Genomic DNA, 23,582 nt, shown 5'->3' on the forward strand with positions numbered 1-23,582 from the left:
AAAAAGATAGGAGACTCATATTAAATTAAGCCAGAATAAAAACCTATTTATAGACATGAGCCACCAGCATCCAACTACCCTGTGACTCCAAATGCTTTTCTCTCCCTTTTTTTTTTTTTGGTTGGTCCTGGGCCTTGAACTCTAGGCCTGGGTGCTGTCCCTGGGCTCTTCAGCTCAAGGCAAGTGCACTACCACTTGAGCCACAGCACCACTTCCAGTTTTCTGGTGGTTAATTGGAGATAAAGAGTCTCACTGTCTTTCCTGCCCAGTCTGGCTTTGAACTGCAATCCTCGGATCTCAGCCTCCTGAGTAGCTAGAATTACAGGCATGAGCCACCAGCAGTGGCTTTCTCTCCCTTTTGTATATGGTCCAGTTTATTGGGCCCTAGTGATATCTTGGCATTTTTAAAACATCTGGGCCTCCGGTTTTTAGCTTCTGGCCAGAACCAATTGGACTAGGTGCTGGTTGCTCATACTATAATCCTAACTACTACCCAGGAGGCTGATTATCTCCATTTGGCCAGCAAAAAGCCATAAATGGAGGTGTGCCTCAAGTGATAGAGTACCAGTCAAGCAAGAGTCCCTGAGTTCAAGCCTTGTACCAGCACACAAAAGAACCAGTTGGTTCCATGGTTGGGGTACTGTCGGTAAATAATGTGGGGATTACTTAGTGTTCTGCATATGACTTTGCCACTACCCGGACCAGCCCAGAGGCCTTGTTTATATCCTCCACAGTTGGATTTGAAAGCATTTGTTTCCTTTAGCTTTTATTTTACAGCTTCACCTTTGTGCCTTGAAGAGTAAGGTCTCCTTTACATCTGTTTCCCTCTTGTTTTCTTACAAAGGAAATGAGCAAGCACTAAGCCCTGTTCTAGATCTTTAGAAAATCCTAAGAAAGGCTAGGGATGTAGCTTAATGTTAGAGCATTTGCCAAGAATGTACAAAGCCCTGGGCTCAATCCCCAGTATTGTAATAAACTGGTAAGAACAGTTTTGTTAGTAATCTCCCCTCCCCCTTCCCCCCCCCAAAAAGGCACATAGGCATAAGCTGCTGATCCTTTTCTTAATCACATTTGCTGATATCTTGCTCTTGTTTTAATCTAGGAGATCCCCATCAATTTGAACAGAAGTTTAATTACCGCCGTCCCATGTATCCCATCCTGAGGTACATGTGGGGGACAGATAGCTACCGGGAGAGCATTAAGGTGAGAGAGAGTTGATGAGACCAGTTGCTTCAGGTAAGTCCTAAGTGACATGCAATTCAGCACTAAAATCGCTTTCTCTTGGGCTGGGATTTACAGGACTTGGCTGACTATGCCTCTAAGAATTTAGAAGCCATGAATCCCCCACTTTTCCTTCGCTTTCTTAACCTGCTGATGAATGATGCCATATTCCTTTTGGATGAAGCTATACAGGTAAGCAGAAAAGATTTAACCATCAAATCTTGAACAGTATATACTTCTTTTTTAAAAAAAATAAGGTTTTCATTGTGAAAATACTGTTCAGAGGGGTTACAGTATGAGCAAGGTAATGAGTACATTTCTTATCCAGCGTTGTTCCTTCCTCCTTTGTTTTTCCCCTACCATCCCGTCCCTCCCACCTCCTCAACTACACCCCCTCCCCAGCATATACTTCTTTTTTTTTTTTTTTTTTTTTGTCGGTGTGGGGCTTGAACTCTGGGCTTGGGCACTATCCCTGCGCTCTTCAGCTCAAGGTGAGTGCTCTACTGCTTGAGCCACAGCACTACTTCCTCCAGCATATACTTCTGACTGTTACATTATAATACATTATTCCTTCATACCCATCTTGAACACCAGAAGTAGTGCTATTCCTTCATGCTTACCATTAGAGAGCTTTCCCCATTATTGTTCCAGTAGAGACATGATCAAAGGGCAGTCCCATTGATGGCCAAGACCACCTATGACAGGGATTTTCATCCTTTCTCCATCTAATACATCATAGCAGTGGTTTACTAATACAGTGATTTTAACCCTCTGTCCCCTAAAAATTCTGAGTTTTGCATCATTACTTTAAAAGTCTCTGGTTTGGATTTTTTTTTTTTTAATAAAGATTTTAAATTTTTCCAGAAGTGATGGTACATGTCTATAATCTCAATACTCAGGAGACTGAAGCCAGAGGATCACAGGTTCCAATCCAGCCTGGGCTCTATAGTGAGACCCTGTTTCAAAAAACACCAACCAATTAGTTAATGACAGTTCACACCTGTAAACCTAGCTACTCAGGCAGGAATCGGAGGATTGCAGTTTGAAGCTAGCCTGGGCAGAACAATCCATGAGACTCTTTTCTCCACTCCAGTTAACCCGCAGAAAACTGGAAGTAGAGCTGTGGCTCAAGTGGTAAAGTGCTAACCTCGAATGAATAAGCTCAGAGACAGTGCCCTGTAACTCCTGTAACACCTAGCAACACAGGGATACACAAGTAGGAGGACCATAGCCCATACCAGCCCAGGCATAAATCAAGACCTCAAAAATAGTCAATGTAAAAAGAGGCTTACAGGCATGGCTCAAGTTATAGAGCACCATAAGCAAAAAAGAGACTCCAAGTTGTACTTTTCCTCTATTCAGTGCCTTCTAATCCTTAGCTGTATTGTGAAACTTGTGTGTCTGAGCTCTGGCAGTGCATTTCTTCTTTAACCAGCCTGATGGAGCTGCCTATCGCCTGCATGGCAAAACCTCCCTAACCTGAAATGAGCGTAAGTCAGGTGACAATCCAAAGGGAGGAAAAGCAGGTAATCCCAAGGGCAACCTATTGGATACTCTCAAGGTCATCATATTGATTAGCAACCCCCTAAGTAACTTGTGTGCTATTCATCAGAGAGTTTGGTCTCATGCTGTTTTCGTAATCCTACACACTAAAATTTAAAGATTTTCTAGCCAGGTGTGGTAGTATACACCTGTAATCCTAGTACTTGGGAGTCCAAGGATCTCAACTTCAAGACCACCCTAGCTACAAGGTGAGGGTCTGTTTGAAAAAAAAAATGAACAAATCAACAAAACAAAAAGGCTTTCCAAGGACATGAGAGCAGGTACTATTATAAACAGAGCCTTGTAAGCAAGAACAGTATGACAGAAAGAATGAAGCAGACTTAGCAGTGCAGCTGCTAAGTGCAAGATTGTCCTTCCAAATTCCTTGTGTATTTGATAGACTTTTATTTTGGGTAGGCTAGATTTAGCTTTATGTTTGTTTTTATTTAGTAAGGACTTGGTGTGTGTGTGTGCACGAGTGCACTGTTTTTTCAGCCTGGGTTTCCTTCTTTCTATTTCCTATTAATGTATATGATGAATCTATTCAAGCTGAAGCCACTCTGTTTGAAGACAGTGATTTCTTAAAAGTTCTCCTTAAGCTTCAGCCCTATGCTTGACAATTAAAGGCTCATGCCCTTCCATAGTCTCTAGTTTCCCCAGCTTTTAGTTGAGTGAATTTTGAACAAAACCTCTTAAATGTCATGTTCCTTCAGCTGCACTCTTCTTTCATATATCCTGCCTCTGATTTCTATAGTATTTAAGCAAGATAAAGATTCAGCAGATTGAGAAGGACCGAGGTGAATGGGATAGTCTAACACCAGAAGCCCGCCGTGAGAAAGAGGCTGGCCTACAGATGTTTGGGCAGCTGGCACGTTTCCATAACATCATGTCCAATGAAACCATTGGTACCCTTGCCTTCCTGACATCAGGTAAAAACGCTGCTGTTGCAAAACAATGTAAGAGTCAAGATCTGCTTTCTTTGGGGGATTGGCTGAATTGAAACACGTGACATGCTCAAGGTCCTGGGTTCCATCTCCAGTACCGCCCATACACACACACACACAAAAAAAAAAAAAAGAAAAGAAAAATAATAAGTGAATAAACTTATGTGAATGCACATGTATCTATTACATATATACTACTTATACACATACTGTGTATGTATGTTGTGGTATTATTGAACTAGAATACTATGTACACTATTTATGTGTTCATCTGAAAAATATTTCAGTCCTAGGTAAATGGAATAGATGGAAAATATAAAATATAAAATGTCTCAGTAATTTTTATTCATTGGTCTAAATTTTTAGTACTTTCAATTAAATATGACAACCAATTATAGGGAGGTGGCTAGGAAGGTGGTTCATCACTGAGTGTTTACCTCGTATACATGAGGCCCTGGGTTCGATTCCTCAGCACCACATAAGCAGAAAAAGTGGGAAGTGGCACTGTGTTTCAAGTGGTAGAGCACTAGCCTTGAGCTGAAGAGCTGAGGGACAGCACCCAGGCCCAGAGTTCAGACCCCAGGACCAATTTAAAAAAAAAATGTTAGGAGAATTCATATTAGGGGAATTCCTCTAATGTGAAACACCAATAATGACTATAAATAAAGTTCATCAATAAGTACAATGTTAAACAGTCAAAATATCCACAAAGTAGAAAACTGTATAGCCATTATATGGGCTGAAAGCATGGCCCAAGCAATTCAACATCTGACTAGCAAGTGCAAGGCCCAGAGTTCAAACTGCAGTATCATGAAAAAATCAGAAAAGTAGCTGGGCCCAGCACTGATGGCTCATGCCTATAATCCTAGCTACTCAGGAGACTGAGATCTGAGGATCGAGGTTTGATGCCAGCCTAGGCAGGAAAGTCTGTGAAACTATTATCTCCAGTTAATCACAGAAAAAACTGGAAGTGGTACTGTCGCTCAAATGGTAGAGTGCTAGTCTTGAGCAAAAAGAGCTCAGGGACAGTGACCAGGCCCAGAGTTCAAGCCCCAGTATCAGCAAAAAATTAAAAAGAATAGAAGGATCCGAGCACTCAATGGCTCACGCCTATAATTCTAGCTACTCAAGAGACTGAGATCTGAGGTTAGTGGTTCAAAGCTAGCCCAGGTAGGAAAGTCTGTGAGACTTTCTCCAAGTATCCACCTGACAGCTGGAAGAAGAGCTGTGACTCAAAGTGGTGGAGTGCTGAGCAGAAGAGCTCAGACACAGCACCCAGGGTCTGATTTCAAGCCCCATGACCAACAACAAAAAATAAAGACATAAAAGATTGCTGTTCTCTTAACTTTTCTTTTTTTTTTTTTTTTGGGTCCGGTCATGGGCCTAAACTCTGGGCCTGGGTGCTGTCCCCCAGCTCTTCAGCTCAAGACTAGCGCTCTACCACTTGAGCCACAGCGCCACTTCCGGCTTTTTTCTTTTTGCTTATGTGGTGCTGAGGAATTGAACCCAGGGCCTCATGCATGCAAGGCAAGCACTCTATCACTGAGCCACCTTCCCAGCCCCTTCTCTTAAACTTTCTATAATTATATGACTATTCCACAAATCCAGGCTGTCCACTACTGCACATGCCAAGCACATGGGACTGCTGATCATTTAAAATGTACCAGTACAATGGAGGAACTGAATATTTTATTTTTTATCTTATTTTAATTCTGTCCTAAGAGCACATATGGTCAATGGCTACAATGTTATATAGTACAAGGACATAATGGTCTCTAAAATGGTAAGATGTTTATAGTTTAAAGTGTTGCAGAATATTTACTGTATTTAAATTTTTTGCATATGTGTAAATATGGACAAAAAACATAACAAGATGTGAACAGTTTATCTCTGGTAGTTTTTGTTTTCTTTTTTAGGGTTTTCTTGGGGCGGGGGGATGGGGGTGGGGTTGTTGGTTGTGGAGCTTGAACTCTGGGCTTAGAAACTGTCCCTGAGCTCTTCAGCTCAAGGCAAGCACTCTACCACTTGAGCCATAGCACCACTTACAGTTTTCTGGTGGTTACTTGGACATAAGAGTCTCATAGATGTTCTTGCCAGGGCTGGCTTTGAACCGTGGTCCTCAGATCTCAGCCTCTTAAGTAGCTAGGATTACAGGCGTGGCTCTTTTCTCTTTTTTTGTTTTGGACTTTTTTTTTTTTTTTTTGTCATGGGGCTTCAACTCAGGGCCTCGGCTGGCTCTACCACTTTGAGCCACAGCACCACTTCCAGTTTTCTGGTGGTTAATTGGAGATAAGAGTTTCATGGACTTTGCTGCCCAGGCTGGCTTGAACCACAGTCCTCAGATCTCAGCCTCCTGAGTACATAGATTATAGGCATGAACCACTGATGCTTGCTTGTTTTAGATTTTTGCAGTGAAAATAATTATGCAGTTTTAAAAAGGCAGTTGTCTCCAGATGAAACAAACATGAGTGAAACAGCTTGCTAGTTTGCAGAGACTTTGGTCTTTCTTCCAGAGATCAAATCACTGTTCGTACACCCATTCCTGGCTGAGCGCATCATCTCCATGCTGAACTACTTCCTACAGCACTTGGTTGGCCCCAAGATGGGTGCTTTAAAAGTCAAGGACTTCAGTGAATTTGACTTCAAGCCCCAGCAGCTCGTATCAGATATCTGTACTATCTACTTAAATCTTGGGTATGTGAGATTATCATTGTACAAGCCAGAGGAAATGCGTATGTTTTGGTAGTAGAATGATTGATTGGCTTTTGTGTGGCCATTTCTAGTTATAGCTGATGAAGCAATCTTCTGTCGTTTTAAATAAGATTTGAGCACTGGGCATGGTGTTGCAGAAGGATTGGAAATTCGAAGTCAGCCTGGGATATGTAGACTGTTCCAGGACAGCCTAAAAGATATAGTAAGATACTATCTCAAAACAAAACAAAAAAATTGATATTTTCTATGATCTATGGGACATTGTTTAGGATTTCCAACATTCTGCCTTGATCTATGCAAACACAAATTCTACCAGTTGCACTATTAATTTAGAAAGTACTGTTTTATGACCATAATATACTTGATGTCATTCCTAGTGTACTAGAAGTCTTTCTAGAGTAAAAGAACTTTCATTGCTTATAAAGATAAGAATTATTGTTCTGTAGCCCGTCCGTTAGCACCTTGTTGACCTATGCTCTGAGGTTGTTTCTTTCTGGTGTTGGCCTTCCAGGGATGAGGAGAATTTCTGTGCCACTGTGCCCAAGGATGGACGTTCCTATTCCCCAACTCTCTTTGCACAGACAGTTCGAGTCCTGAAGAAAATAAATAAGCCTGGGAATATGATTGTGGCTTTCAGCAACTTGGCAGAGAGAATCAAGGTAAGGAAGAAGATTATTTGTTTTCTCATGTTTAAAAAAAAAATTACATTATCAGCCTAGTACAGTAGGATACCCTATAATTTCAGCTACTCTGGGGTGGTAGCCACTGAGCTACATTCCCATCCCTTTTTGAATTACGGCATTTACACAGAATTTCATGTGGATGTTGTATACTCCTTTTCCTGCTAATACTTAAATCAGCAACTGAGCCAACTTGAAGCTCAGAGTTAGGGTCCCATGCTGAATTAGCTCCAAAAATATCTGCTTTGGCTTGTTCTTGAAAACAATAAAGCTAAGATCTGTGAGTTCCTTTTAACTACCAGCTCTTGGGTTCTCAGTCTCTTGCAGACCTCCAGCAACAGGAAGAGGAAACCTATGCAGATGCCTGTGATGAGTTCTTGGATCCCATCATGAGCACACTGATGTCTGACCCTGTGGTGCTGCCATCATCCAGAGTCACCGTGGACAGGTCCACCATTGCCAGACACTTGCTCAGGTACTCAGCCTCAGGAGCATAGATACCCATTAGCTTGATGTTGACTTTTCTCTCAAATATTGAACATTGAGTTTTGTACCTAGTAAGTGCCTCATATTGTTGATTTATTGATGTGACATTTTTAACATCACTTGATTAAGAATTTAAATATTAAAGCAGATATTGTTGGAAAATTCTAGCTCTAACCTTACCTCTTTTTTTGTTTTTTAAATTTTGGCCTGGCCGCTGTTCCTGAACTGTTTTGCTCAAGGGTAATACTTTACTACTTGAACCACACCTCCACTTCCATCTTTTGGATGATTACTTGGAAGTAAAAGTCTCACAGACTTTCCTGCCAAGGCTGGCTTCAAACTCAATCCTCAGATCACAGCCCCCTGAGTAGCTAGCATTACAGATGTAAGCCAGTGCCTGGCACTTTTCCCCTTCTTAAGAAAATAGTTTTGTCAACATGTCATAAAATATGTCAACATGAAGTATAGGATAACCTGAAATTGTTTTATTTAAGTTGTAAAAACATGAAAGACAGGGTTGTGTTTTGTTTTTTTTTTTAATTCGGGTTTTACACTGTATGAGTCATTCCTTGCTGTTGCTATATTTGTACTCAGCTATGATAACTGAATTTTCCCCAGCCCACCTGCTGTTTGGACAGTCTTGCTCATTTCTACAGAAAGGAAGTACCTTATTCACTACTGAAGCAGCCCCTTTTTTTTTTCAGTCATGGAGTCTGAACTCTGGGCCTGGGTGCTGTCCCTCAGATCTTCAGCTCAAGGCTAGCACTCTACCACTTGGCCACAGTACCACTTCTGGCTTTTTTCCTGCTTATATGGTGCTGAGGAATTGAACCCAGGGCCTCATACATGCAAGGCAAGCACTCTACCACTAAGCCAACTTCTCAACCTTTTTTTTTTTTTTCTTTTTGAGTTGGTGACTTGCTGTGTTGCCTTAGCCGGCCTCAAACTTCTAGAATCAAGCAATCATTTGCCTCAGTCCCTCAGATAGCTGAGGCTACAGGGGCATGCCACTGCACTGTCTGACTTGCCCCTTAACTTTCTAGGGCTTGACTTAGGACCTCTTGTTCTGGCTCAGCCTTTGTGCTCACGGCTAGGACTCTACTCGAGTACACCTCTAATTCTGCTTTTGCTGGTTAATAGGAAATAAGAGTCTTTACAGATTTTTTTGCCCAGGATGGTTTTGAACTACAATCCTCACATCTCAGCCCCCTGAGGAGCTAGAATTACAGGTCTGAGTCACTGGCACCCAGCTTCTCCGTAACTGTTTAAAATACATTAGATAAAAATGGGCACTAAGTGACTATGCCTATTTAAAGTTATATAAACTGACCCAAATTTAAGGAAATCTGTACATATGGAAAAAATTTTCTGTTCCATAATATTTGATATTAAGCTTTCACTACATTCATGATGCTGTGCTAGGTTATATGTCTTTTGTAAAGTGTGAGTGAAAATTATATATTTCATAGTGGTCTAAGAATACAGGGAGTAGATCAATCCTTAAAGTATATTATAAATCTAATTTTTTTATAGTTCTGGGAATCAAACCCAGAGCCTTGCACATAATAGGCAAGCACAATACCAGTGAGCAGTGCTCCCAGTCCTGAACCTTCTTACCTGCCAGGAAACCATAATCTACATTTAATTACACAGCAATTAGCTAAAAAAAAACCCAATGTCATTTGTAAGGCTAGCTCTCTTAATATATCCTACATTGAGCCAAGCGCTGGTGGCTCATACCTTTAATCCTAGCTACTCAGGATGCTAAAATATAAGGATCACGGTTCAAAGCCAGCCCTGGCAGTAAAGTCCATGATATTCTTATCTCCAACTACTGGAAAACTATCTTAACTACTGGAAAACTGGAAATGGAGCTGTGGCTCAAAGTGGTAAATGCTAGCCTTGAGTACAAAAGCTTAGGCACAATACCCAAGGCCCTGAGTTCAAGCCTCATGACTGGCCAAAAAAAAAAAAAAAAAAAAAAACTTACACTGTAGTGACCCAAGTCTGGTAGTGACCCTCACCTCTAGGTCCACCTACTCAGGGGACTGAGAGAGGGTCACTTGAGCCTTTCTTTGGCCTTGAGGCTAGCTTGGGCAATATAGCAAAACCCCATTACAGAAAGAAAAAGAAAAACCCTACAAACAGTGCTGTACACTGACAAGAGGTATCTGGTCTCTGCCTTGGAGAAGTCTAAAGGCTAGTGACAGACACCCAGTATTTTTTAAGCCACTTAGAAGAAATGTCTGAACAACAGTGTTTAGGTATTTTGTTAAGTGACAAAGTAGCTGAGCAAACTCCTGATTCACCCTTTCTTCAACTCACCTTTCTACAGGTCAGCATTTGACTGAGTTATAATGCACTCTTAGGTTGATAGCAGTCAAGCAAGATACTTAAATGTTCTGTTTTTGGCTTGGCATTGTACAACTTAGAGAACTCCATTTCCCTTTCTCTTTGTCCTAGTGACCAAACAGATCCTTTTAACCGTAGTCCCCTCACCATGGACCAAATCCGGCCAAACACCGAACTCAAAGAGAAAATCCAGCAGTGGCTTGCTGAGAGGAAGCAACAACAAAAGGAGCAACTTGAATAAATACTGTGAACGAAACAAACCAAAAACCCACCCCAGAGTGTAGATAGAACAACCACTTGTGGTTTTCTCTCTTTCTGGTTCTGTTCCTTTCCTTTTCCTTTATCAATTTTCTTCTTCTTTACTAAGTTAGAAGAGTTTTCTTGCTCAAATTATGATAATTAAGATTCCCAAGAATTTGTCTGTGTTCCCCCTGGCTTGCAGGAAGTTCTACTTCTTGCAGCATCACTAAGTGTAGAAATCATTACTGATTTTTAGTCTTTGTTCATTCTCGCTTCCTATTCTTTCTTCTTCAGTTTCCTACCTTAAATTATATTAAGTTCAACTACTGGAACTTTTTGCCACTTTATCTTTCCCTTTCACATACTGCTCAAAACATTTTGGTGAGCACTACTTTTAAGTCTACGATGTCAAATATTTCAATGACAACTTATGTTAGAAAATGCTGTGTTAGCCTGTGTATTTACTAGTCCTGATGATACAGACTTAAAATCCTAATTAAGCCCTTGTCCTTATTATAGCTCTGTAATATTACAGAATAGCTTTTCATATAAAAGTAAATTCCTCCATGTTTGTGTAGATTTTTGAATGAAAGGTGAGATTTTGTTTTTTTTTAAAGAAATCTTATGCAACTTCTGTTGGTAGTTCTGTGTTAGGTTTCATCACAACACTATGACAGAATTGTTAGCACCAAAAATTTAGCTCCTTGTCATTTTATGAGAATTAGTAATGGGACAGACTTGGAGTTTTGGCACTTTAGTCACAAAAAAAAAAAAAAAAAATCTAGAAGAGAGAATAAATAGGAAGCTGTTAGGCCCTTTTCCTATTAGGAAAATCTGTTACTCTAAGGACTAGGCCTAGGTAAAAGAGCTAGGAAACAAAAATACTGTAACCATGAAAAAAAATGTCATTTTAAGAACGAATAAGTGAGTCCCTCAGCCTGTATGTATTTACACATATACCATGTGTTTTTTTGCTTTGGTATTGTAAAAACTAAGTGTCACTTTATATTTTCCCTTCATGTAAGATGTATACAGTGTAAGACCATGTTTACTCACAAACTCGTCCTAAGCAGGTAAAATTCTAAAACTATAAAATGTATATAATGTTTGTTTGGGCTTATGACCTGGCTTCTAAGAGCTTCTAATATAGCCTTAGTTCATCAATTAAAATAGGAATTTGAGTAAATCCTGTCCGCAAGCCATTCTGAATACCCACTTAGCCCTGAGCAGTAAGTAGATGGACCCCACTTCTCCAGGCTGATCCACTCGAGTGAGCAGCTTGACATGCTGAGTTGGGCTTATTCTTCCATGGGACTCTCTCTACATCGGTATCCAAGCCCAGAGACATAAGGGATAAGAAAAGTGATGATGTGGAAATGGGTCAGTGCTTTCTTTAGAGGACATTATTAGTAGCCATAGCCTCTGAAATAAAATTGTTTTATGATATTCCAACACAAGTTGCTATAAGCAATCCTTTATGTAATTTTGATGGTGTTGAAAAAAACTCGTTAGAGCGGGGTCCCCTCAGCTTTGGATATTAAATTGACATTGCCTATTGCTGCACATAGCAGTAAAAACAGAAGTCTAGGATTTTGCAAACCCTAGAATGTAAGATTAATTCGGTGGGTCCCTGGACCTTTAATTATGGGTTGACAGGATTTATTTTCTTAAAATGAGCTTCAGTTCATATTTATTATTCTCCTTCCCCTCTGGGGGAATGAAGTGTATATAAAATAAGCTTCTACCTACTTGCATTTATCTTCCAAACCCAATCTAGTAGGAGATTTTCATTTAAAAGGAAGGGGTGGAAGACCAGAGTTTTGCAAAAAATAAAAAATGGAGGAGAATGGGCACAAAACCTCAGGAGACAGCTGTTCTGCAGCTTTCTAGCTAACAACCTCTATGCTGCCTCTAGTATCTGTATTGTACTTCTATACATAGCCTTCAGGTTGTAAGCCTTTTCTAGCAAGTTCTGTTATTTTGTTTTGAGTTCTTTTCCTGAGATTTTTATGAATGGCTATGGCACCACTGATGCTGCTGATATCTTCAAACTCATCAAAAAAGCAAGCACGTAGCTTAAGGCCACTATTGGCAAGGAAACAAGTGTCCTCTGTGCCTTCTTTCTGTAGAGTAATTAAAGACATCTTAAAAAATCAGACTAAAAATTGTCTTGATACAACATGGTACGTATATACATTTGGAAGTGTGAAGAGGTGCTTTGTTGGAACTCAGCAGTAGCTCTGAATCTATTAGAGTAGCCTTTGTGATATACCTAAGTTTTCTGTGTTGGTTTTGCTAATGTATAATAGGAAAATGAAGACTCTAATTAGCTCTGGTATTGCTCATATAATTTACCAAGAAGCTAATACTAAACTTGTGAGATTATTTAAGTAGGTTTTATCAAGCAGTTAGAGTTTTTTAAGTATAGTTTTTAATGATTATATGAAAACTGAAGGAAATTTTAGAGGTATTTTAATGGTACAGGTAAAGGCACCAATGGCTGTTTGGAATCTACAAAAGCTTCATTACCTTATTTGATGCTGGTTGCTAAGCAGCCATTGCACAGAGTCAAAGTCTACTGGGTGCCTTTACCAGCAAGAGGCTGATGCTACACTGTTGTCATGTGAGGAAATAACGTGCATGCTCTTAGCTGCTAAACAGGAAAAGAACCTAGAGACAGAGAAAATGAAGAACAAAACAAAAAGGTTAACTGAAATAAAACTTGATCAACATAATTGTATTTTGAAACATTCCAGGAAGGTTACTACTTGTCAAACTTGCCTGGGGTTGTTTGTTTAAAACTTGTATTTAATAAATGAACACCTGACTTACTGCCTTTGGTATCCCTTTAATGTTGTATTAAAAGCAAGTTTCAGAAATCTCTGAAAACCTGGAGAACTACCTCCTTTTTTAAGTAGGTAATATCAAGTGTGTGTGACTTGGCTGACCTAGCCAACCTCACCAGACCTCTGGAGGGGAGCCTGGGGCTAGCTCAGAAAATGAGTTACAGGAATTTTTTTTCCCTAATTAACTCCCTATTGGCTTTGATTATCTGGCCTGAACCCAGATCTTTTTTATTATCATGTAGGCCTTTTTCCCCTTGTTTCTATGGCATATAGGACCTCTGCCTAGATTAAGCAAGTCATTTCCTTCTACTCTACTATCCAAGCTGTAGGCCACTGTTAGATGAGAAGTCTTTATAATGGGGCATCCAAACTTGTGGTCTCTAATACTGCCCAACAACCCTTCGTGGATCCCTAATGGCTCTCCTCAAGGCACCTTCCAATTGCCCTTCACACTGGTAAGATTTTAATGGTAGAAAACGAGGTTTAGAATTTCTGCTTTCAAACCTTTCTCCCATTACCCCGTTTGTAGAGAGGTCCTACCATTCCCAGACTAATTCCTTCATTTTTCTGCCTCTGCCCCTTTTTTAAGGTTTTTCTCTTGAGCTCCACAGTCCTCTTTGCTTTTTTGACTCGTAATCTTTTATAGGCTCATTTCTTTACTCAACTGGCTTGTAAGCTTTTGAAACTGTTCTAGTTAATAGCAGAGATTTTTCCCAAGACAGGAACCAGTGGTTCATGCTTGTAATCTTACTCAGGAGGCTGAGATCTGAAAACAATGGTGAGAAGCCAGAAGTGGAGCTGTGTGATTCAAATGGTAGAGCGCTAGCCGAAAGAAAGAGAGAGAAAAAGGGGCCATGCTTTCAAGAGCCAGGGCACAAAAGGGGAAAAAAAAGTTTTCCTTATTGCTAATTTTACTACCCACTGTTTTTCACATGGTCTCATCAGATGGCTCACGCAGACCTACCTACACATTATCATCCTGCCTTCACGTCCTGGAGACTAGGATTCCACAGGTGTTCCCCATTTAGCTATTCCCACCCTCACCCAGTGCTTAATTTGACATCTCAGCAGTATCTAAGACAACTCGATTGCAAGGCTCCTAGCCCCTTAGACACCACCTTGTTTTTTAGCCGGCTAGCTAGTCCATTCATTTGGTACGTGGCTGTCTTTTTTTTTTTTTTCTTTTCCCCAGCCATGGGGCTTGAACTGAGGTCCTGGGCACTGTCCCTGAGCTCTTTTTGCTCAAGGCTAGCGCTCTACCACTTTGAAGTACAGCTCCACGTTCCCCGTTTTCTGGCGATTCACTGCAGGTAAGAGTCACGGACTTTCTTGCCCGGGCTGACTTTGAACCACGATCCTCAGGTCTCAGCCTCCTGAGAAGCTAGGTTTACAGGTGTGAGCCACCAGCGCCTGACTCCGGCTACATCAGGGATTCCTAGGTGTCCCCGGATCAGCACAAGCCCACCCTGACACGGATGCTCCCTCTGCGTTCACACTGCAATCTCTTCAGATCCGGGCTCCCTCCACCACTCAGAAAGTGTGGAATCCGCGTCTCGATGGGGACCCAACCTAACACTCTCCGTGCGGGGCCCTCGGGGGTTTCCTCACTCAGAACGGCGAAGCTCCTAGCGGCTGGTGACCGAATTGGGAGACTCGGGCCCAGCCCGGACTCAAACCGGGGGCGGGGGGGGGGGGAGGGCACAGTTACAAAACAAACTGAAGAAAGGCACAGGATGAGACGCGGGGCGCCTACTTGCCCCTCAAGGTCTCGGTTAGGGCTTGGACCCATCGGTCCCTAAAAGGAGTGCGTTGGTCCCGGAGGACCCCCACGACGTCCCCTAAAAGCTGCAAAAAGCCCTACGCAAGAAAGCGAAGGTCGGCGCCAAGGAAAGCAGCGGCGCATGCGCATTTCCTTCCTTCGCCAGCCTTCCGGGCCCCCGTGACGGGCTGCCCCAAAATATGCCTGTTTCAGTGCCAGATCCCACCTCCGTCCACAAGCCCGCCTTTCTCGTCTTTTCGCACCTCTTTTCTCCTCTGTCGCTGTGAAACAATGAGTGCACCATCCCGTATCCCACGAAGATCGTAGAACACCTGAATATTTTGGACCGGCACGGAGCGGGGCGGCCTGACCTTGGAAGTGGGACGGGGTCCTGCCGCGGGTCCTTCCGGGGAGTGACATTCACCGGCCGTTCGGGGAGAGGGACCGTCCGTCCTGGAGCCATGGCCCAGTTCGTCCGCAACCTCGTGGAGAAGGCCCCGACGCTGGTGAACGGTGAGTGGACGCGCTGTGAGCCCGCCGAGGCGGGTGCCCGGCGACGGGGGGAAGAAGTGGGGGGCCGAGGAGCCTGAGGGAAGCGGGGCGGCCTGAAGAGAGACGGGTTCGAGACTGCCCTCTAACCTTGTGCTCGCCTGGCCTGCGCCCGCCTGCGAATGCCGGATCCCCACCACCGCCGTGCCGAGGGGCAGGTGCCCGGCAGCCGCCGCCGCCGCTCCCCTGGGCCCCACCTGAGGTCCGTGAGAACGGAGATGCAGTTAGGAGAAGGGGGCGAGAGCCCCGGAGCGCGGGGAGGGCTCGGCCCGCCGCTGCGGGAGGGTCGGGGTAAGTGAACTGGGGAGCGCCAGCTTTGCTCTGTCCTTCCTTCCTGGCCGGGTTCGGAGGTGCTTGTGCATAATCGGAGGGGAAGCCGGGATGAAATCGGACCTTACGGATGAACATGCCTGTCCCGGAAGCCGGTACACCGTAGTCTTTATCATTGTTTGGTTGTTTGTTTGGTCGGTCGTGGGGCTTGAACTCTGGGCCTGGGCGCTGTCCCTGAGCTCTTCAGCTCCAGGCGAGCGCTCTACCGCATGAGCCACAGCGCCACTTGCGGTTTTCTGGTGGTTAACTGGGGATAAGAGTCTCACGGGGTTTCCTGCCTGGGCTGGCTTTGAACCGCGATCCTCAGATCTCAGCCTCCTGAGTAGCTAGGATGACAGGCGTGAGCCACCAGCGTCCGGTTTGTTTTGTTGGGGGTTTTGATTGATCGTTTGTTTGAAGTGCTTCTCTGATAGAGCCTCGCTGTGTTTTAGAACGACCCCGAGTAGCTGCAAGCCTTAGAAATAGGCTATTCTGTCAGTACATTTTTTCAGTTGTCTTCTGAGTACCAGGTTATTTATTCATCTTACTTCCAAAATGAGATATATCGACATTTCTTCATTAGCTGTTCTGAAGTGTGGTAAGTGGTTTTCATTCGGATTTGATTACTACATGTGAATAAAAACTTTCCAAAAATGCTTTTGATCCTATTTTGTTGTATTCAACATTTTCTTACTCCTCTCTCTCTCTCTCTGTCTCTCTCTGTCTCTCTCTCTGTCTCTCTGTCTCTCTGTCTCTGTCTCTCTGTCTCTGTCTCTCTGTCTCTGTCTCTGTCTCTCTCTGTCTCTCTCTGTCTCTCTCTCTGTCTCTCTCTCTCTCTCTCTCTCTGTCTCTCTCTCTCTCTCTCTCTCTCTCTCTCTCTCTCTCTCTCTCTCTCTCTCTCTCTCTCTCTCTCTCGTCAATCTTGGGGATTGAACTCGGGGCCTGGGCACTGTCCTGGAGTTCTTTTGCTCAAGGCTAATGCTCTACCACTTTGAGCCACAGCATCACTTCTGTTTTCTTCTGGTTAATTGGGGATAACAGTCACATAGACCTTCTTCCCGGGCCTGGCTTTGTGCCCTGATCCTCAGATTTCAGCCTCCTGAGTAGTAGGATTACAGGTGTGAGCCACCAGTGCCAGGCTCTTTTCTCTCCTTTCCTTCCATCACCAATCAAAAGTTGTTGAAGATCTTACATGCCCCCTACTATAAACACCTGATGCCCTGCTACAGAATGTCTAATAAGACATTTTTCTCCAAGGAATTTTTGGGTTTTTTGGTCGGTTGTGGGTCTTGAACTCTGAGCCTGGGCGCTGTCCTTCAACTCTTCAGCTCTAGGAGAGCATTCTACCACATGAGCCACAGCACCACTTCCGGTTTTCTGGTGGTTAATTGGAGATGAGTCTCTCAGAGTTTGCTGCCAGGGCTGGCTTTGAACCACGATCCTCAAATCTCAGTCTCCTGAATAGCTACAGTTGTAGGAGTGAGCCACCAGCACCCGACTTTCACATCCCTTTTTCCTGGTAGTCCATGATGCTTGAGAGTTGTCATTGATTTTCTCTGCCTGGCTTGAGAATTGGCTTATTTCTCCAAGGAGCCCTCTTCTTCCCTTTTATTAAACACTGGCATTTGCAAATTAAGTTCTAGGTGCTGTGTTTGTTTCTTACTGCTAGAGTATCATTGCTTTAGGATCCTCTTACAGGACCGAGAGTTAGCCATGTATCCATGTGCATACCTTTGTGCATGTATATAATCTAGTGGTTATTCTGTCTGTCCATCTGAATATAAAGCTAAATATAACTTCAAATTAAGTGTACTACCGATTTATCATTTCCCTTTTTTGGAGCTGGGCTCAAACCCAGGGTCTTAACATGTGCTAAAGACATGCACTACCACTGATCTGTTTTCCCATCCTCAAATAATCCTTCAATCTGTGATCTTGAAAAACACATTTACCAACTAAAATTTAGGGATGAAATATGTAAAGACAATTGGGTGAACTGAAAGTCTCCAAGACCTTGGGCTTTTTGATTATCCCATTATATGGACATTGGCAGTTCTGCTGTGAACAGTCTCTTAAAAGCTTAGGGTCTACTGAAAGAAGAGTCTGTTACCCCAATCCTCCAAACACAATGGATGAAGGAGATAGTAATGCTAAGACTAATGAAAAACACAGGTTCAAGCAGTTAATAGTGGGATAACAGCTTGGACAGTCCTTCACCCCAGCTAGTCTCCCAGACCCTTTTGTTTTTGTGTTGTGTTTCTGAGGTAGGATCTCTAACTTTCCTTAGGTTGGGCTTAAATTCACTCTATGCCCCTTATCTACTTCCTGATACCTAGGATTACAAGGTGTGCGCCACCACTGTGCCTAGCTAAGGAAGTGCTCTACTTTAGTAAGTTTTAGAATAGTGTCTCATTTATGTCCATGCCTGCAGAGATGACAAGCACATGCAACTGTACCGAACTTTTACTGATTGAGACAGAGGAATCTCAAAAAGTTTTTGCCCTGTTTAGCCTCTGAACTTGCTCTGTCCAATCTCAGCCTCAGCTAGGATTACAGATGTGAGACACTATGCCTGGCTGGCATGATTTTATTTTAGTAATAATTTTTTTTTCATGCTGAAGTCACTACCATCATCTCACATCTCTACCCAGGTTATTAAAGGTCTTGTTTTTTAAAATAGTACGTTGAGGAAGTGGCCCTGTGGCTCAAGTGGTAGAGCACTGGCCTTGAGCTGAAGAGCTGGGGGACAGCGCCCAGCCCAGAGTTCAAGTCCCACGACCGACAAAAAAAATAAAAATAAACTTATGGGGTATTTGAGATTAGAACTAATTGATAATGACAATATTTGTGGAATACTTCAAAAACAGTATTATAAAAAAATAGTACATTGGAGAATTTCAGTTTAGTAATAGATTTTAGTTTAGGCTGCTTTTAATACACTTAGGTTTTTCTTTTATTATTTGTAGTGATTTGAAAGGAGAGCAGCTTGTGCTTGTTTGAGAAAGATTTAACCCAGCACATATTGATGTGATTATCAAAAATGGGTACTAATTGGTATAATTCCATCTGGACTTGTAGCCAATGTTGTGATAAGGTTTAATCTGATTCTTAATCTTAAGGGTGCCATTCTACATAGCCACTTTTCCTTGCCTTTGGGACTTCTCCAAATATTCTGGAATATGAATAAATTGGTGTTGTATTCCTGTTGTTTAATCCAGCTACTAGAAACTGTACAGTTAATTAGATTTGCCATTTCAAAGTGAAGTAACAGTGCTAGCTGGCCACTAGTGAAGTCCCAATGTAATTGAATGTGTGCATAGCTTCCTGCCTGATTGAACTTCCCCGTGACACAGGTGTTCTGCATCTTTAAAGTCTCTTGTTACCAGGGAGCAGCTTTGACTCTTCACACCGGGTGCACATTTGGTACAAGCAGTGAATGAATGTGATGCATGAATAAATATTTGTGTCCAGCCCACACATCTGCTTCTTTCGGTCTCTAGTGAGTTCATCCTGGGTTTTTTTGTTCTGTTTTCCAGCTGCTGTGACTTACTCCAAACCTCGATTGGCCACATTTTGGCACTACGCCAGGATTGAGCTGGTTCCTCCGACCCCTGCTGAGATCCCCACAGCTATTCAGAGCCTGAAAAAAATAATCCATAGTGCTCAGACTGGTAGCTTCAAACAGCTCACAGTTAAGGTAACTATGGGCTAAATGAAAACGTATGTGCATAATGGAAAATGTCTTCCCTTGGGACTTTTCTGATTATTTTGATTAATATACAAGTAAGGCAGAATCAAGCATAATCAGAGATAATCTCTATTTTAACTACCAAGGAAGATACTTACTCATTTTGTCATCTGGGTGGAAATAATTCAGCTGTTTTAGGTCTTAGATCTGTTCCTTGTTTTTATTTTCTTATGGATCTGGAAATCAAACCCAGTGTTTTCCATATGCTAAGCAAGGCTTTGTCCTTGTACCCTTCCTCATGTCTTAGCTTTCATGTAGTCATATCCTATATCAAAAAAAAAAAAGATGGGGCTGGGAAGGTGGCTCAGTGGTAGAGTGCTTGCCTTGCATGCATGAGGCCCTGGGTTCGATTCCTCAGCACCACATACACAGAAAAAGCTGGAAGTGGGTGGGTGCTATGGCTCAAGTGATAAGAGTGCTAGCCTTGAGCTGAAGAGCTCAGAACAGTGCCCAGGCCCAGAGTTCAAGCTATACAACCAGCAAAAAAAAAAAAAAAAAAAAAAAGATTTCTTGGTACTGGGTTTTGAACTCAACGCTTCACTTACTACTCAGGTGCTCTACCACTTAAGAGAGAGAGAGAGAGACACACACACACACACACACACACGAGTATTTTCAGGTGCTCTACCACTTAAGACACACACACACACACACACACACACGTGAGTATTTTGAGTAACTGGCAGGTCTTGCTCAGCAGAAAAATGCTTGCTTAGCAAACAGGAGGTCCTGAGTTCAAACCCCAATAACACCAAAAAAAAAGAAAGTGGTGTAGTTGAATACTTTTCCTTCCTAATTTTGGCTAGTGCACTGAAATATGATGGCTTACTTTGATTTTATACTCTATATTCCACTTCCCTCCTTCTGACCCCCATTTTTGTTTTTGTTTTTGTTTTTGTTTTGTCGGCCGTGGGGCTTGAACTCTGGGCCTGGGCACTGTCCCTCAGCTCTTCAGCTCAAGGCGAGCGCTCTACCACTTGAGCTACAGCGCCACTTCCGGTTTTCTGGTGGTTTATTGGAGATCGGAGTCTCACGGTCTCTCCTGCCCGGGCTGGCTTTGAACCGCGATCCTCAGATCTCAGCCTCCTGAGTAGCTAGGATTACAGGCGTGAGCCACCAGCACCCGGCTCTGACCCCCATTTTTGGTACTGGAATTAACCTCATTTCATCCAAAGATCTCATGAACTATGATGGTCAGACAGCTAGCACTATAAAATTAACAAATCTAGGTTATGAAATTACCTGAAGACATTATTCTGCCCATGTAATTGTAACCCCTCTGTACAGTATATTAACAAATAAAATAAAATAAAATAAAATAAAGAAAAAGAAATTACCTGAAGACTAAAGACTATAGAACTAGAACTTGAGTTTTATGTTTCTTGATCCAACCACAGGGTACAAAAAGTTCAAAATGCTAATAATTTCTGACTTTACAACCACCTACCCCAATGTGGTTTTTTTTTTTCAGTTAACTTTTTTATTTTGGGGGGGTCGGTCCTAGGGCTTGAACTCTGGGCCTGGGCGCTGTCCCTCAGCTCTTCAGCTCAAGGTGAGCACTCTACCACTTGAGCTACAGCGCCACTTCCGGTTTTCTGGTGGTTTATTGGAGATAGGAGTCACGGACTTTCCTGCCCGGGCTGGCTTTGAACCGAGATCCTCAGATCTCAGCCTCCTGAGTAGCTAGGATTACAGGCGTGAGCCACTGGCGCCTGGCTTCCAATTAACTTTTGACTTGTGAAAATAAGTATTTGGAAATAGAAGCAAAATAGTAAGTGAATAAAAATGAAATATAAAGAGAAAGAGTCCTTCATCTTTCAGTGGGTATTTTTTGGCCAGAAATGTCTACTCAGACTTGGCTTTCCTATAGCCATCCTTATGTATGAATGCCCTGCCCAAATGCCCAGCTACTTCCAGGATGTGGGTTGTTTTAGGGCCTATAAAGTGTCTCATAAACTAATAATGAAAGGGTTAAGTCAGTTCAGGTCTTTAAAGAATCCTTTGAAAGAATTATAAGCTGTAGACTACTTACCCAACAAAATTGAAAGTTTAAGGGTTTTCAGAAGCTGAACAAAGTTGACCTTAATAAGTCTTAGCTCTAAGATTGCCCAGAGCTTGAACAGCATCCTCATATTCTCTGTCACTTAAACCTGGGAAAGAATAGTACATAGATAGATAGATAGATAGATAGATAGATAGATAGATAGATAGATTTTTTTTTTTAAGTTACCTTAAAATTTGTACTTTTTTTTTTCCAGGAAGCTATGCTGAATGGTTTGGTGGCCACTGAGGTGTGGATGTGGTTTTATATCGGAGAAATCATAGGCAAGCGTAGCATCGTTGGCTATGATGTTTGAAGACCAATCTTAACATCTGATTCTTTTTGATTTATTACTTGAGTGTTCTTGGACATACGTTCAGAGTGTTTGTTATCTGAATAAAATGAGTCAAATATCAGTGTTTCTTTGTCAAATAATACAAAGACAGTCACATTTTTTCTTGTTATTAAGTTGGGTTGTCTTTGGCTTTAATACATTTATACAGTTCTACATACATGTCTGTCAGCTTGAAATTAGAAAGGATAGATGTGAATATACAAACCTGATACATGAATATATGAAGATAAGGTAAAATATATATTTAAGCTTTACTTCCAGAAAATTTGAGAGAAAGGCCTTGAATTTAGTCCTGCAGGAGAATTAGTTAGCGTGTACCAGAATAACAAGTTAAATCCTGTTATTAAAAACCACACGTAGTGGCTTGTACTATAATCCCAACCACTAAGAAAAATGGGCTAAAGGATCACTGGAGCCTCATAGTTCCAGGCCAGCCTGGACAACATGAAATTTTGATCCCAAAAAATAAGAGGAAAAGGTCAGATTATTTATTTTTTAATAGAAAGGCTCTCTGACAACAGCTCTGTCTGGAAATGTTGGGATGCTTGTTGTCAGCTAACTATTTGCTTCCCAAAGAAAGTATAACAAGAAGGTAGTCTTAAGTGTATGTTTGTAGCATCTTTTTAACAGCAGGTCAGTGTGTGAGAGCTATGATGTATCTCTGTCTCTTTTTTTTGGGTTCTGGGCCTGGGAGCTGTTCCTAATCTTTATTTTGTTTTTGTTTTGTTTTTTTTTTTTGCTCAAGGCTAGTACTCTTAACACTTGAGACACAGATCCACTTCCAGCTTTTGGTGGTTAAGTGGAGATAAAAGTCTCACAGACTTTACTGCCCAGGCTGGCTTCAAACCACAGTCCTCAGCACTCATCTTCCTGAGTAGGCATGGGCCAACTGGCACCCAGCTGATGGACTTTTTAAGTCTGATTTTGGAATCTGTTACTAATCTGTGATTTTTGGAACATAACTACTTGCAAAACAACAACAACAACAAAGATCCTCTGCTCATTGAGCAGAGTTATGACTTAGCATCAGCCATTGGTCTCAGTAGTCCTGAAATTAAATAGCAGTGATTGTCATCAATGTATCTTAGTCATTTTATTAAGAATGAGGTACTATTGAGCATTCATTGCTGTTTCCTAGAGGTCTTGGTTGGCTCACTGATATCTTCCTAATGTGTTCTTACCTCTTATAGCCATAGCAGAACATGCAGTGTCAACTAATGATAACAGAAAAGTGGTTGCATCTTTACTATAAAAGCATTCCCGATCATGGGATCCAATCATTAATCCCTTGGGAATAGTGGGCTCTTGTCCCGTGAATCCCAAATTCAAATGGATCTCTCAGATCCACAAGGAAGCCTCCGAAGAGACTGCTGCTCTTCTGAAACATGAAGTAATTGCCAAGGTACTGCTTCTATAATAAACACAGGTGACCAAAACCAAAACTACTGCTCTTAGAAATTTGTAGTACTTTATAAAATATGCATGGCGAAAGACTGCAGAGATGCACTATGACAATGACAGTCTGTGTACTGCTGTTTCATGGTATTAAAATTAACCTGAAAAAAGACAAAGCTTTGAAGTGAGTAGTGGCTATAAGCTACAGAGGTCACGATATGTAATGTTACTTTCTTGACCTAGGTAGTCACCAGAAAATCCTCAGAGTAAACACTGACTGTTCACATCATTGCTACTTCCTCTGCTGCACTGACACACCCCTGGCTTCCCCTATGACTGTTGATGCATTGATGGAATTTTCTGGGAAAATAAAAACAGCAGTGAACTCCTTGCAGTGGTGACT

General features: G+C 42.1%; 2 protein-coding genes across 2 annotated transcripts in view; both read left to right on the forward strand.

Moving 5' to 3' along the window:
- The window catches only part of LOC138810767 (ubiquitin conjugation factor E4 A), a 38,170-nt gene extending 25,161 nt beyond the window's left edge, over positions 1-13,009 (forward strand). The window contains exons 14-20 of the mRNA XM_069997972.1: positions 1,103-1,203; positions 1,300-1,413; positions 3,518-3,692; positions 6,221-6,401; positions 6,931-7,078; positions 7,417-7,574; positions 10,049-13,009. Of these exons, the coding sequence (XP_069854073.1) occupies positions 1,103-1,203; positions 1,300-1,413; positions 3,518-3,692; positions 6,221-6,401; positions 6,931-7,078; positions 7,417-7,574; positions 10,049-10,178 (1,007 nt within the window). The 3' untranslated portion in view covers positions 10,179-13,009. The remainder of the gene's footprint in view (positions 1-1,102; positions 1,204-1,299; positions 1,414-3,517; positions 3,693-6,220; positions 6,402-6,930; positions 7,079-7,416; positions 7,575-10,048) is intronic.
- Positions 13,010-15,186: 2,177 nt separating this feature from the next.
- Positions 15,187-21,845, forward strand: LOC138810768 (ATP synthase subunit g, mitochondrial). Its single transcript, XM_069997973.1, has 3 exons — positions 15,187-15,295; positions 19,177-19,337; positions 21,647-21,845. Exons 1-3 carry the CDS (start codon positions 15,244-15,246, stop codon positions 21,743-21,745), a joined length of 312 nt encoding a protein of 103 aa, XP_069854074.1. The 5' UTR covers positions 15,187-15,243; the 3' UTR covers positions 21,746-21,845.
- The last annotated feature ends 1,737 nt before the right edge of the window (positions 21,846-23,582 follow it).

The sequence above is a fragment of the Dipodomys merriami genome, unplaced genomic scaffold (genome assembly GCF_024711535.1).
Source record: "Dipodomys merriami isolate MVZ:Mamm:240054 unplaced genomic scaffold, mDipMer1.0.p SCAF_509, whole genome shotgun sequence".
NCBI classification, from domain to species: Eukaryota; Metazoa; Chordata; class Mammalia; order Rodentia; family Heteromyidae; genus Dipodomys; species Dipodomys merriami.

Excerpts from the sequence above, each read along its gene's own strand:
- LOC138810768 (XM_069997973.1), top strand. The coding sequence starts at position 15,244 with ATGGCCCAGTTCGTCCGCAACCTCGTGGAGAAGGCCCCGACGCTGGTG. Across the intron at positions 15,296-19,176 it reads GGCCCCGACGCTGGTGAACG|CTGCTGTGACTTACTCCAAA; the intron begins GTGAGTGGACGC and ends TCTGTTTTCCAG. Across the intron at positions 19,338-21,646 it reads TCAAACAGCTCACAGTTAAG|GAAGCTATGCTGAATGGTTT; the intron begins GTAACTATGGGC and ends TTTTTTTTCCAG.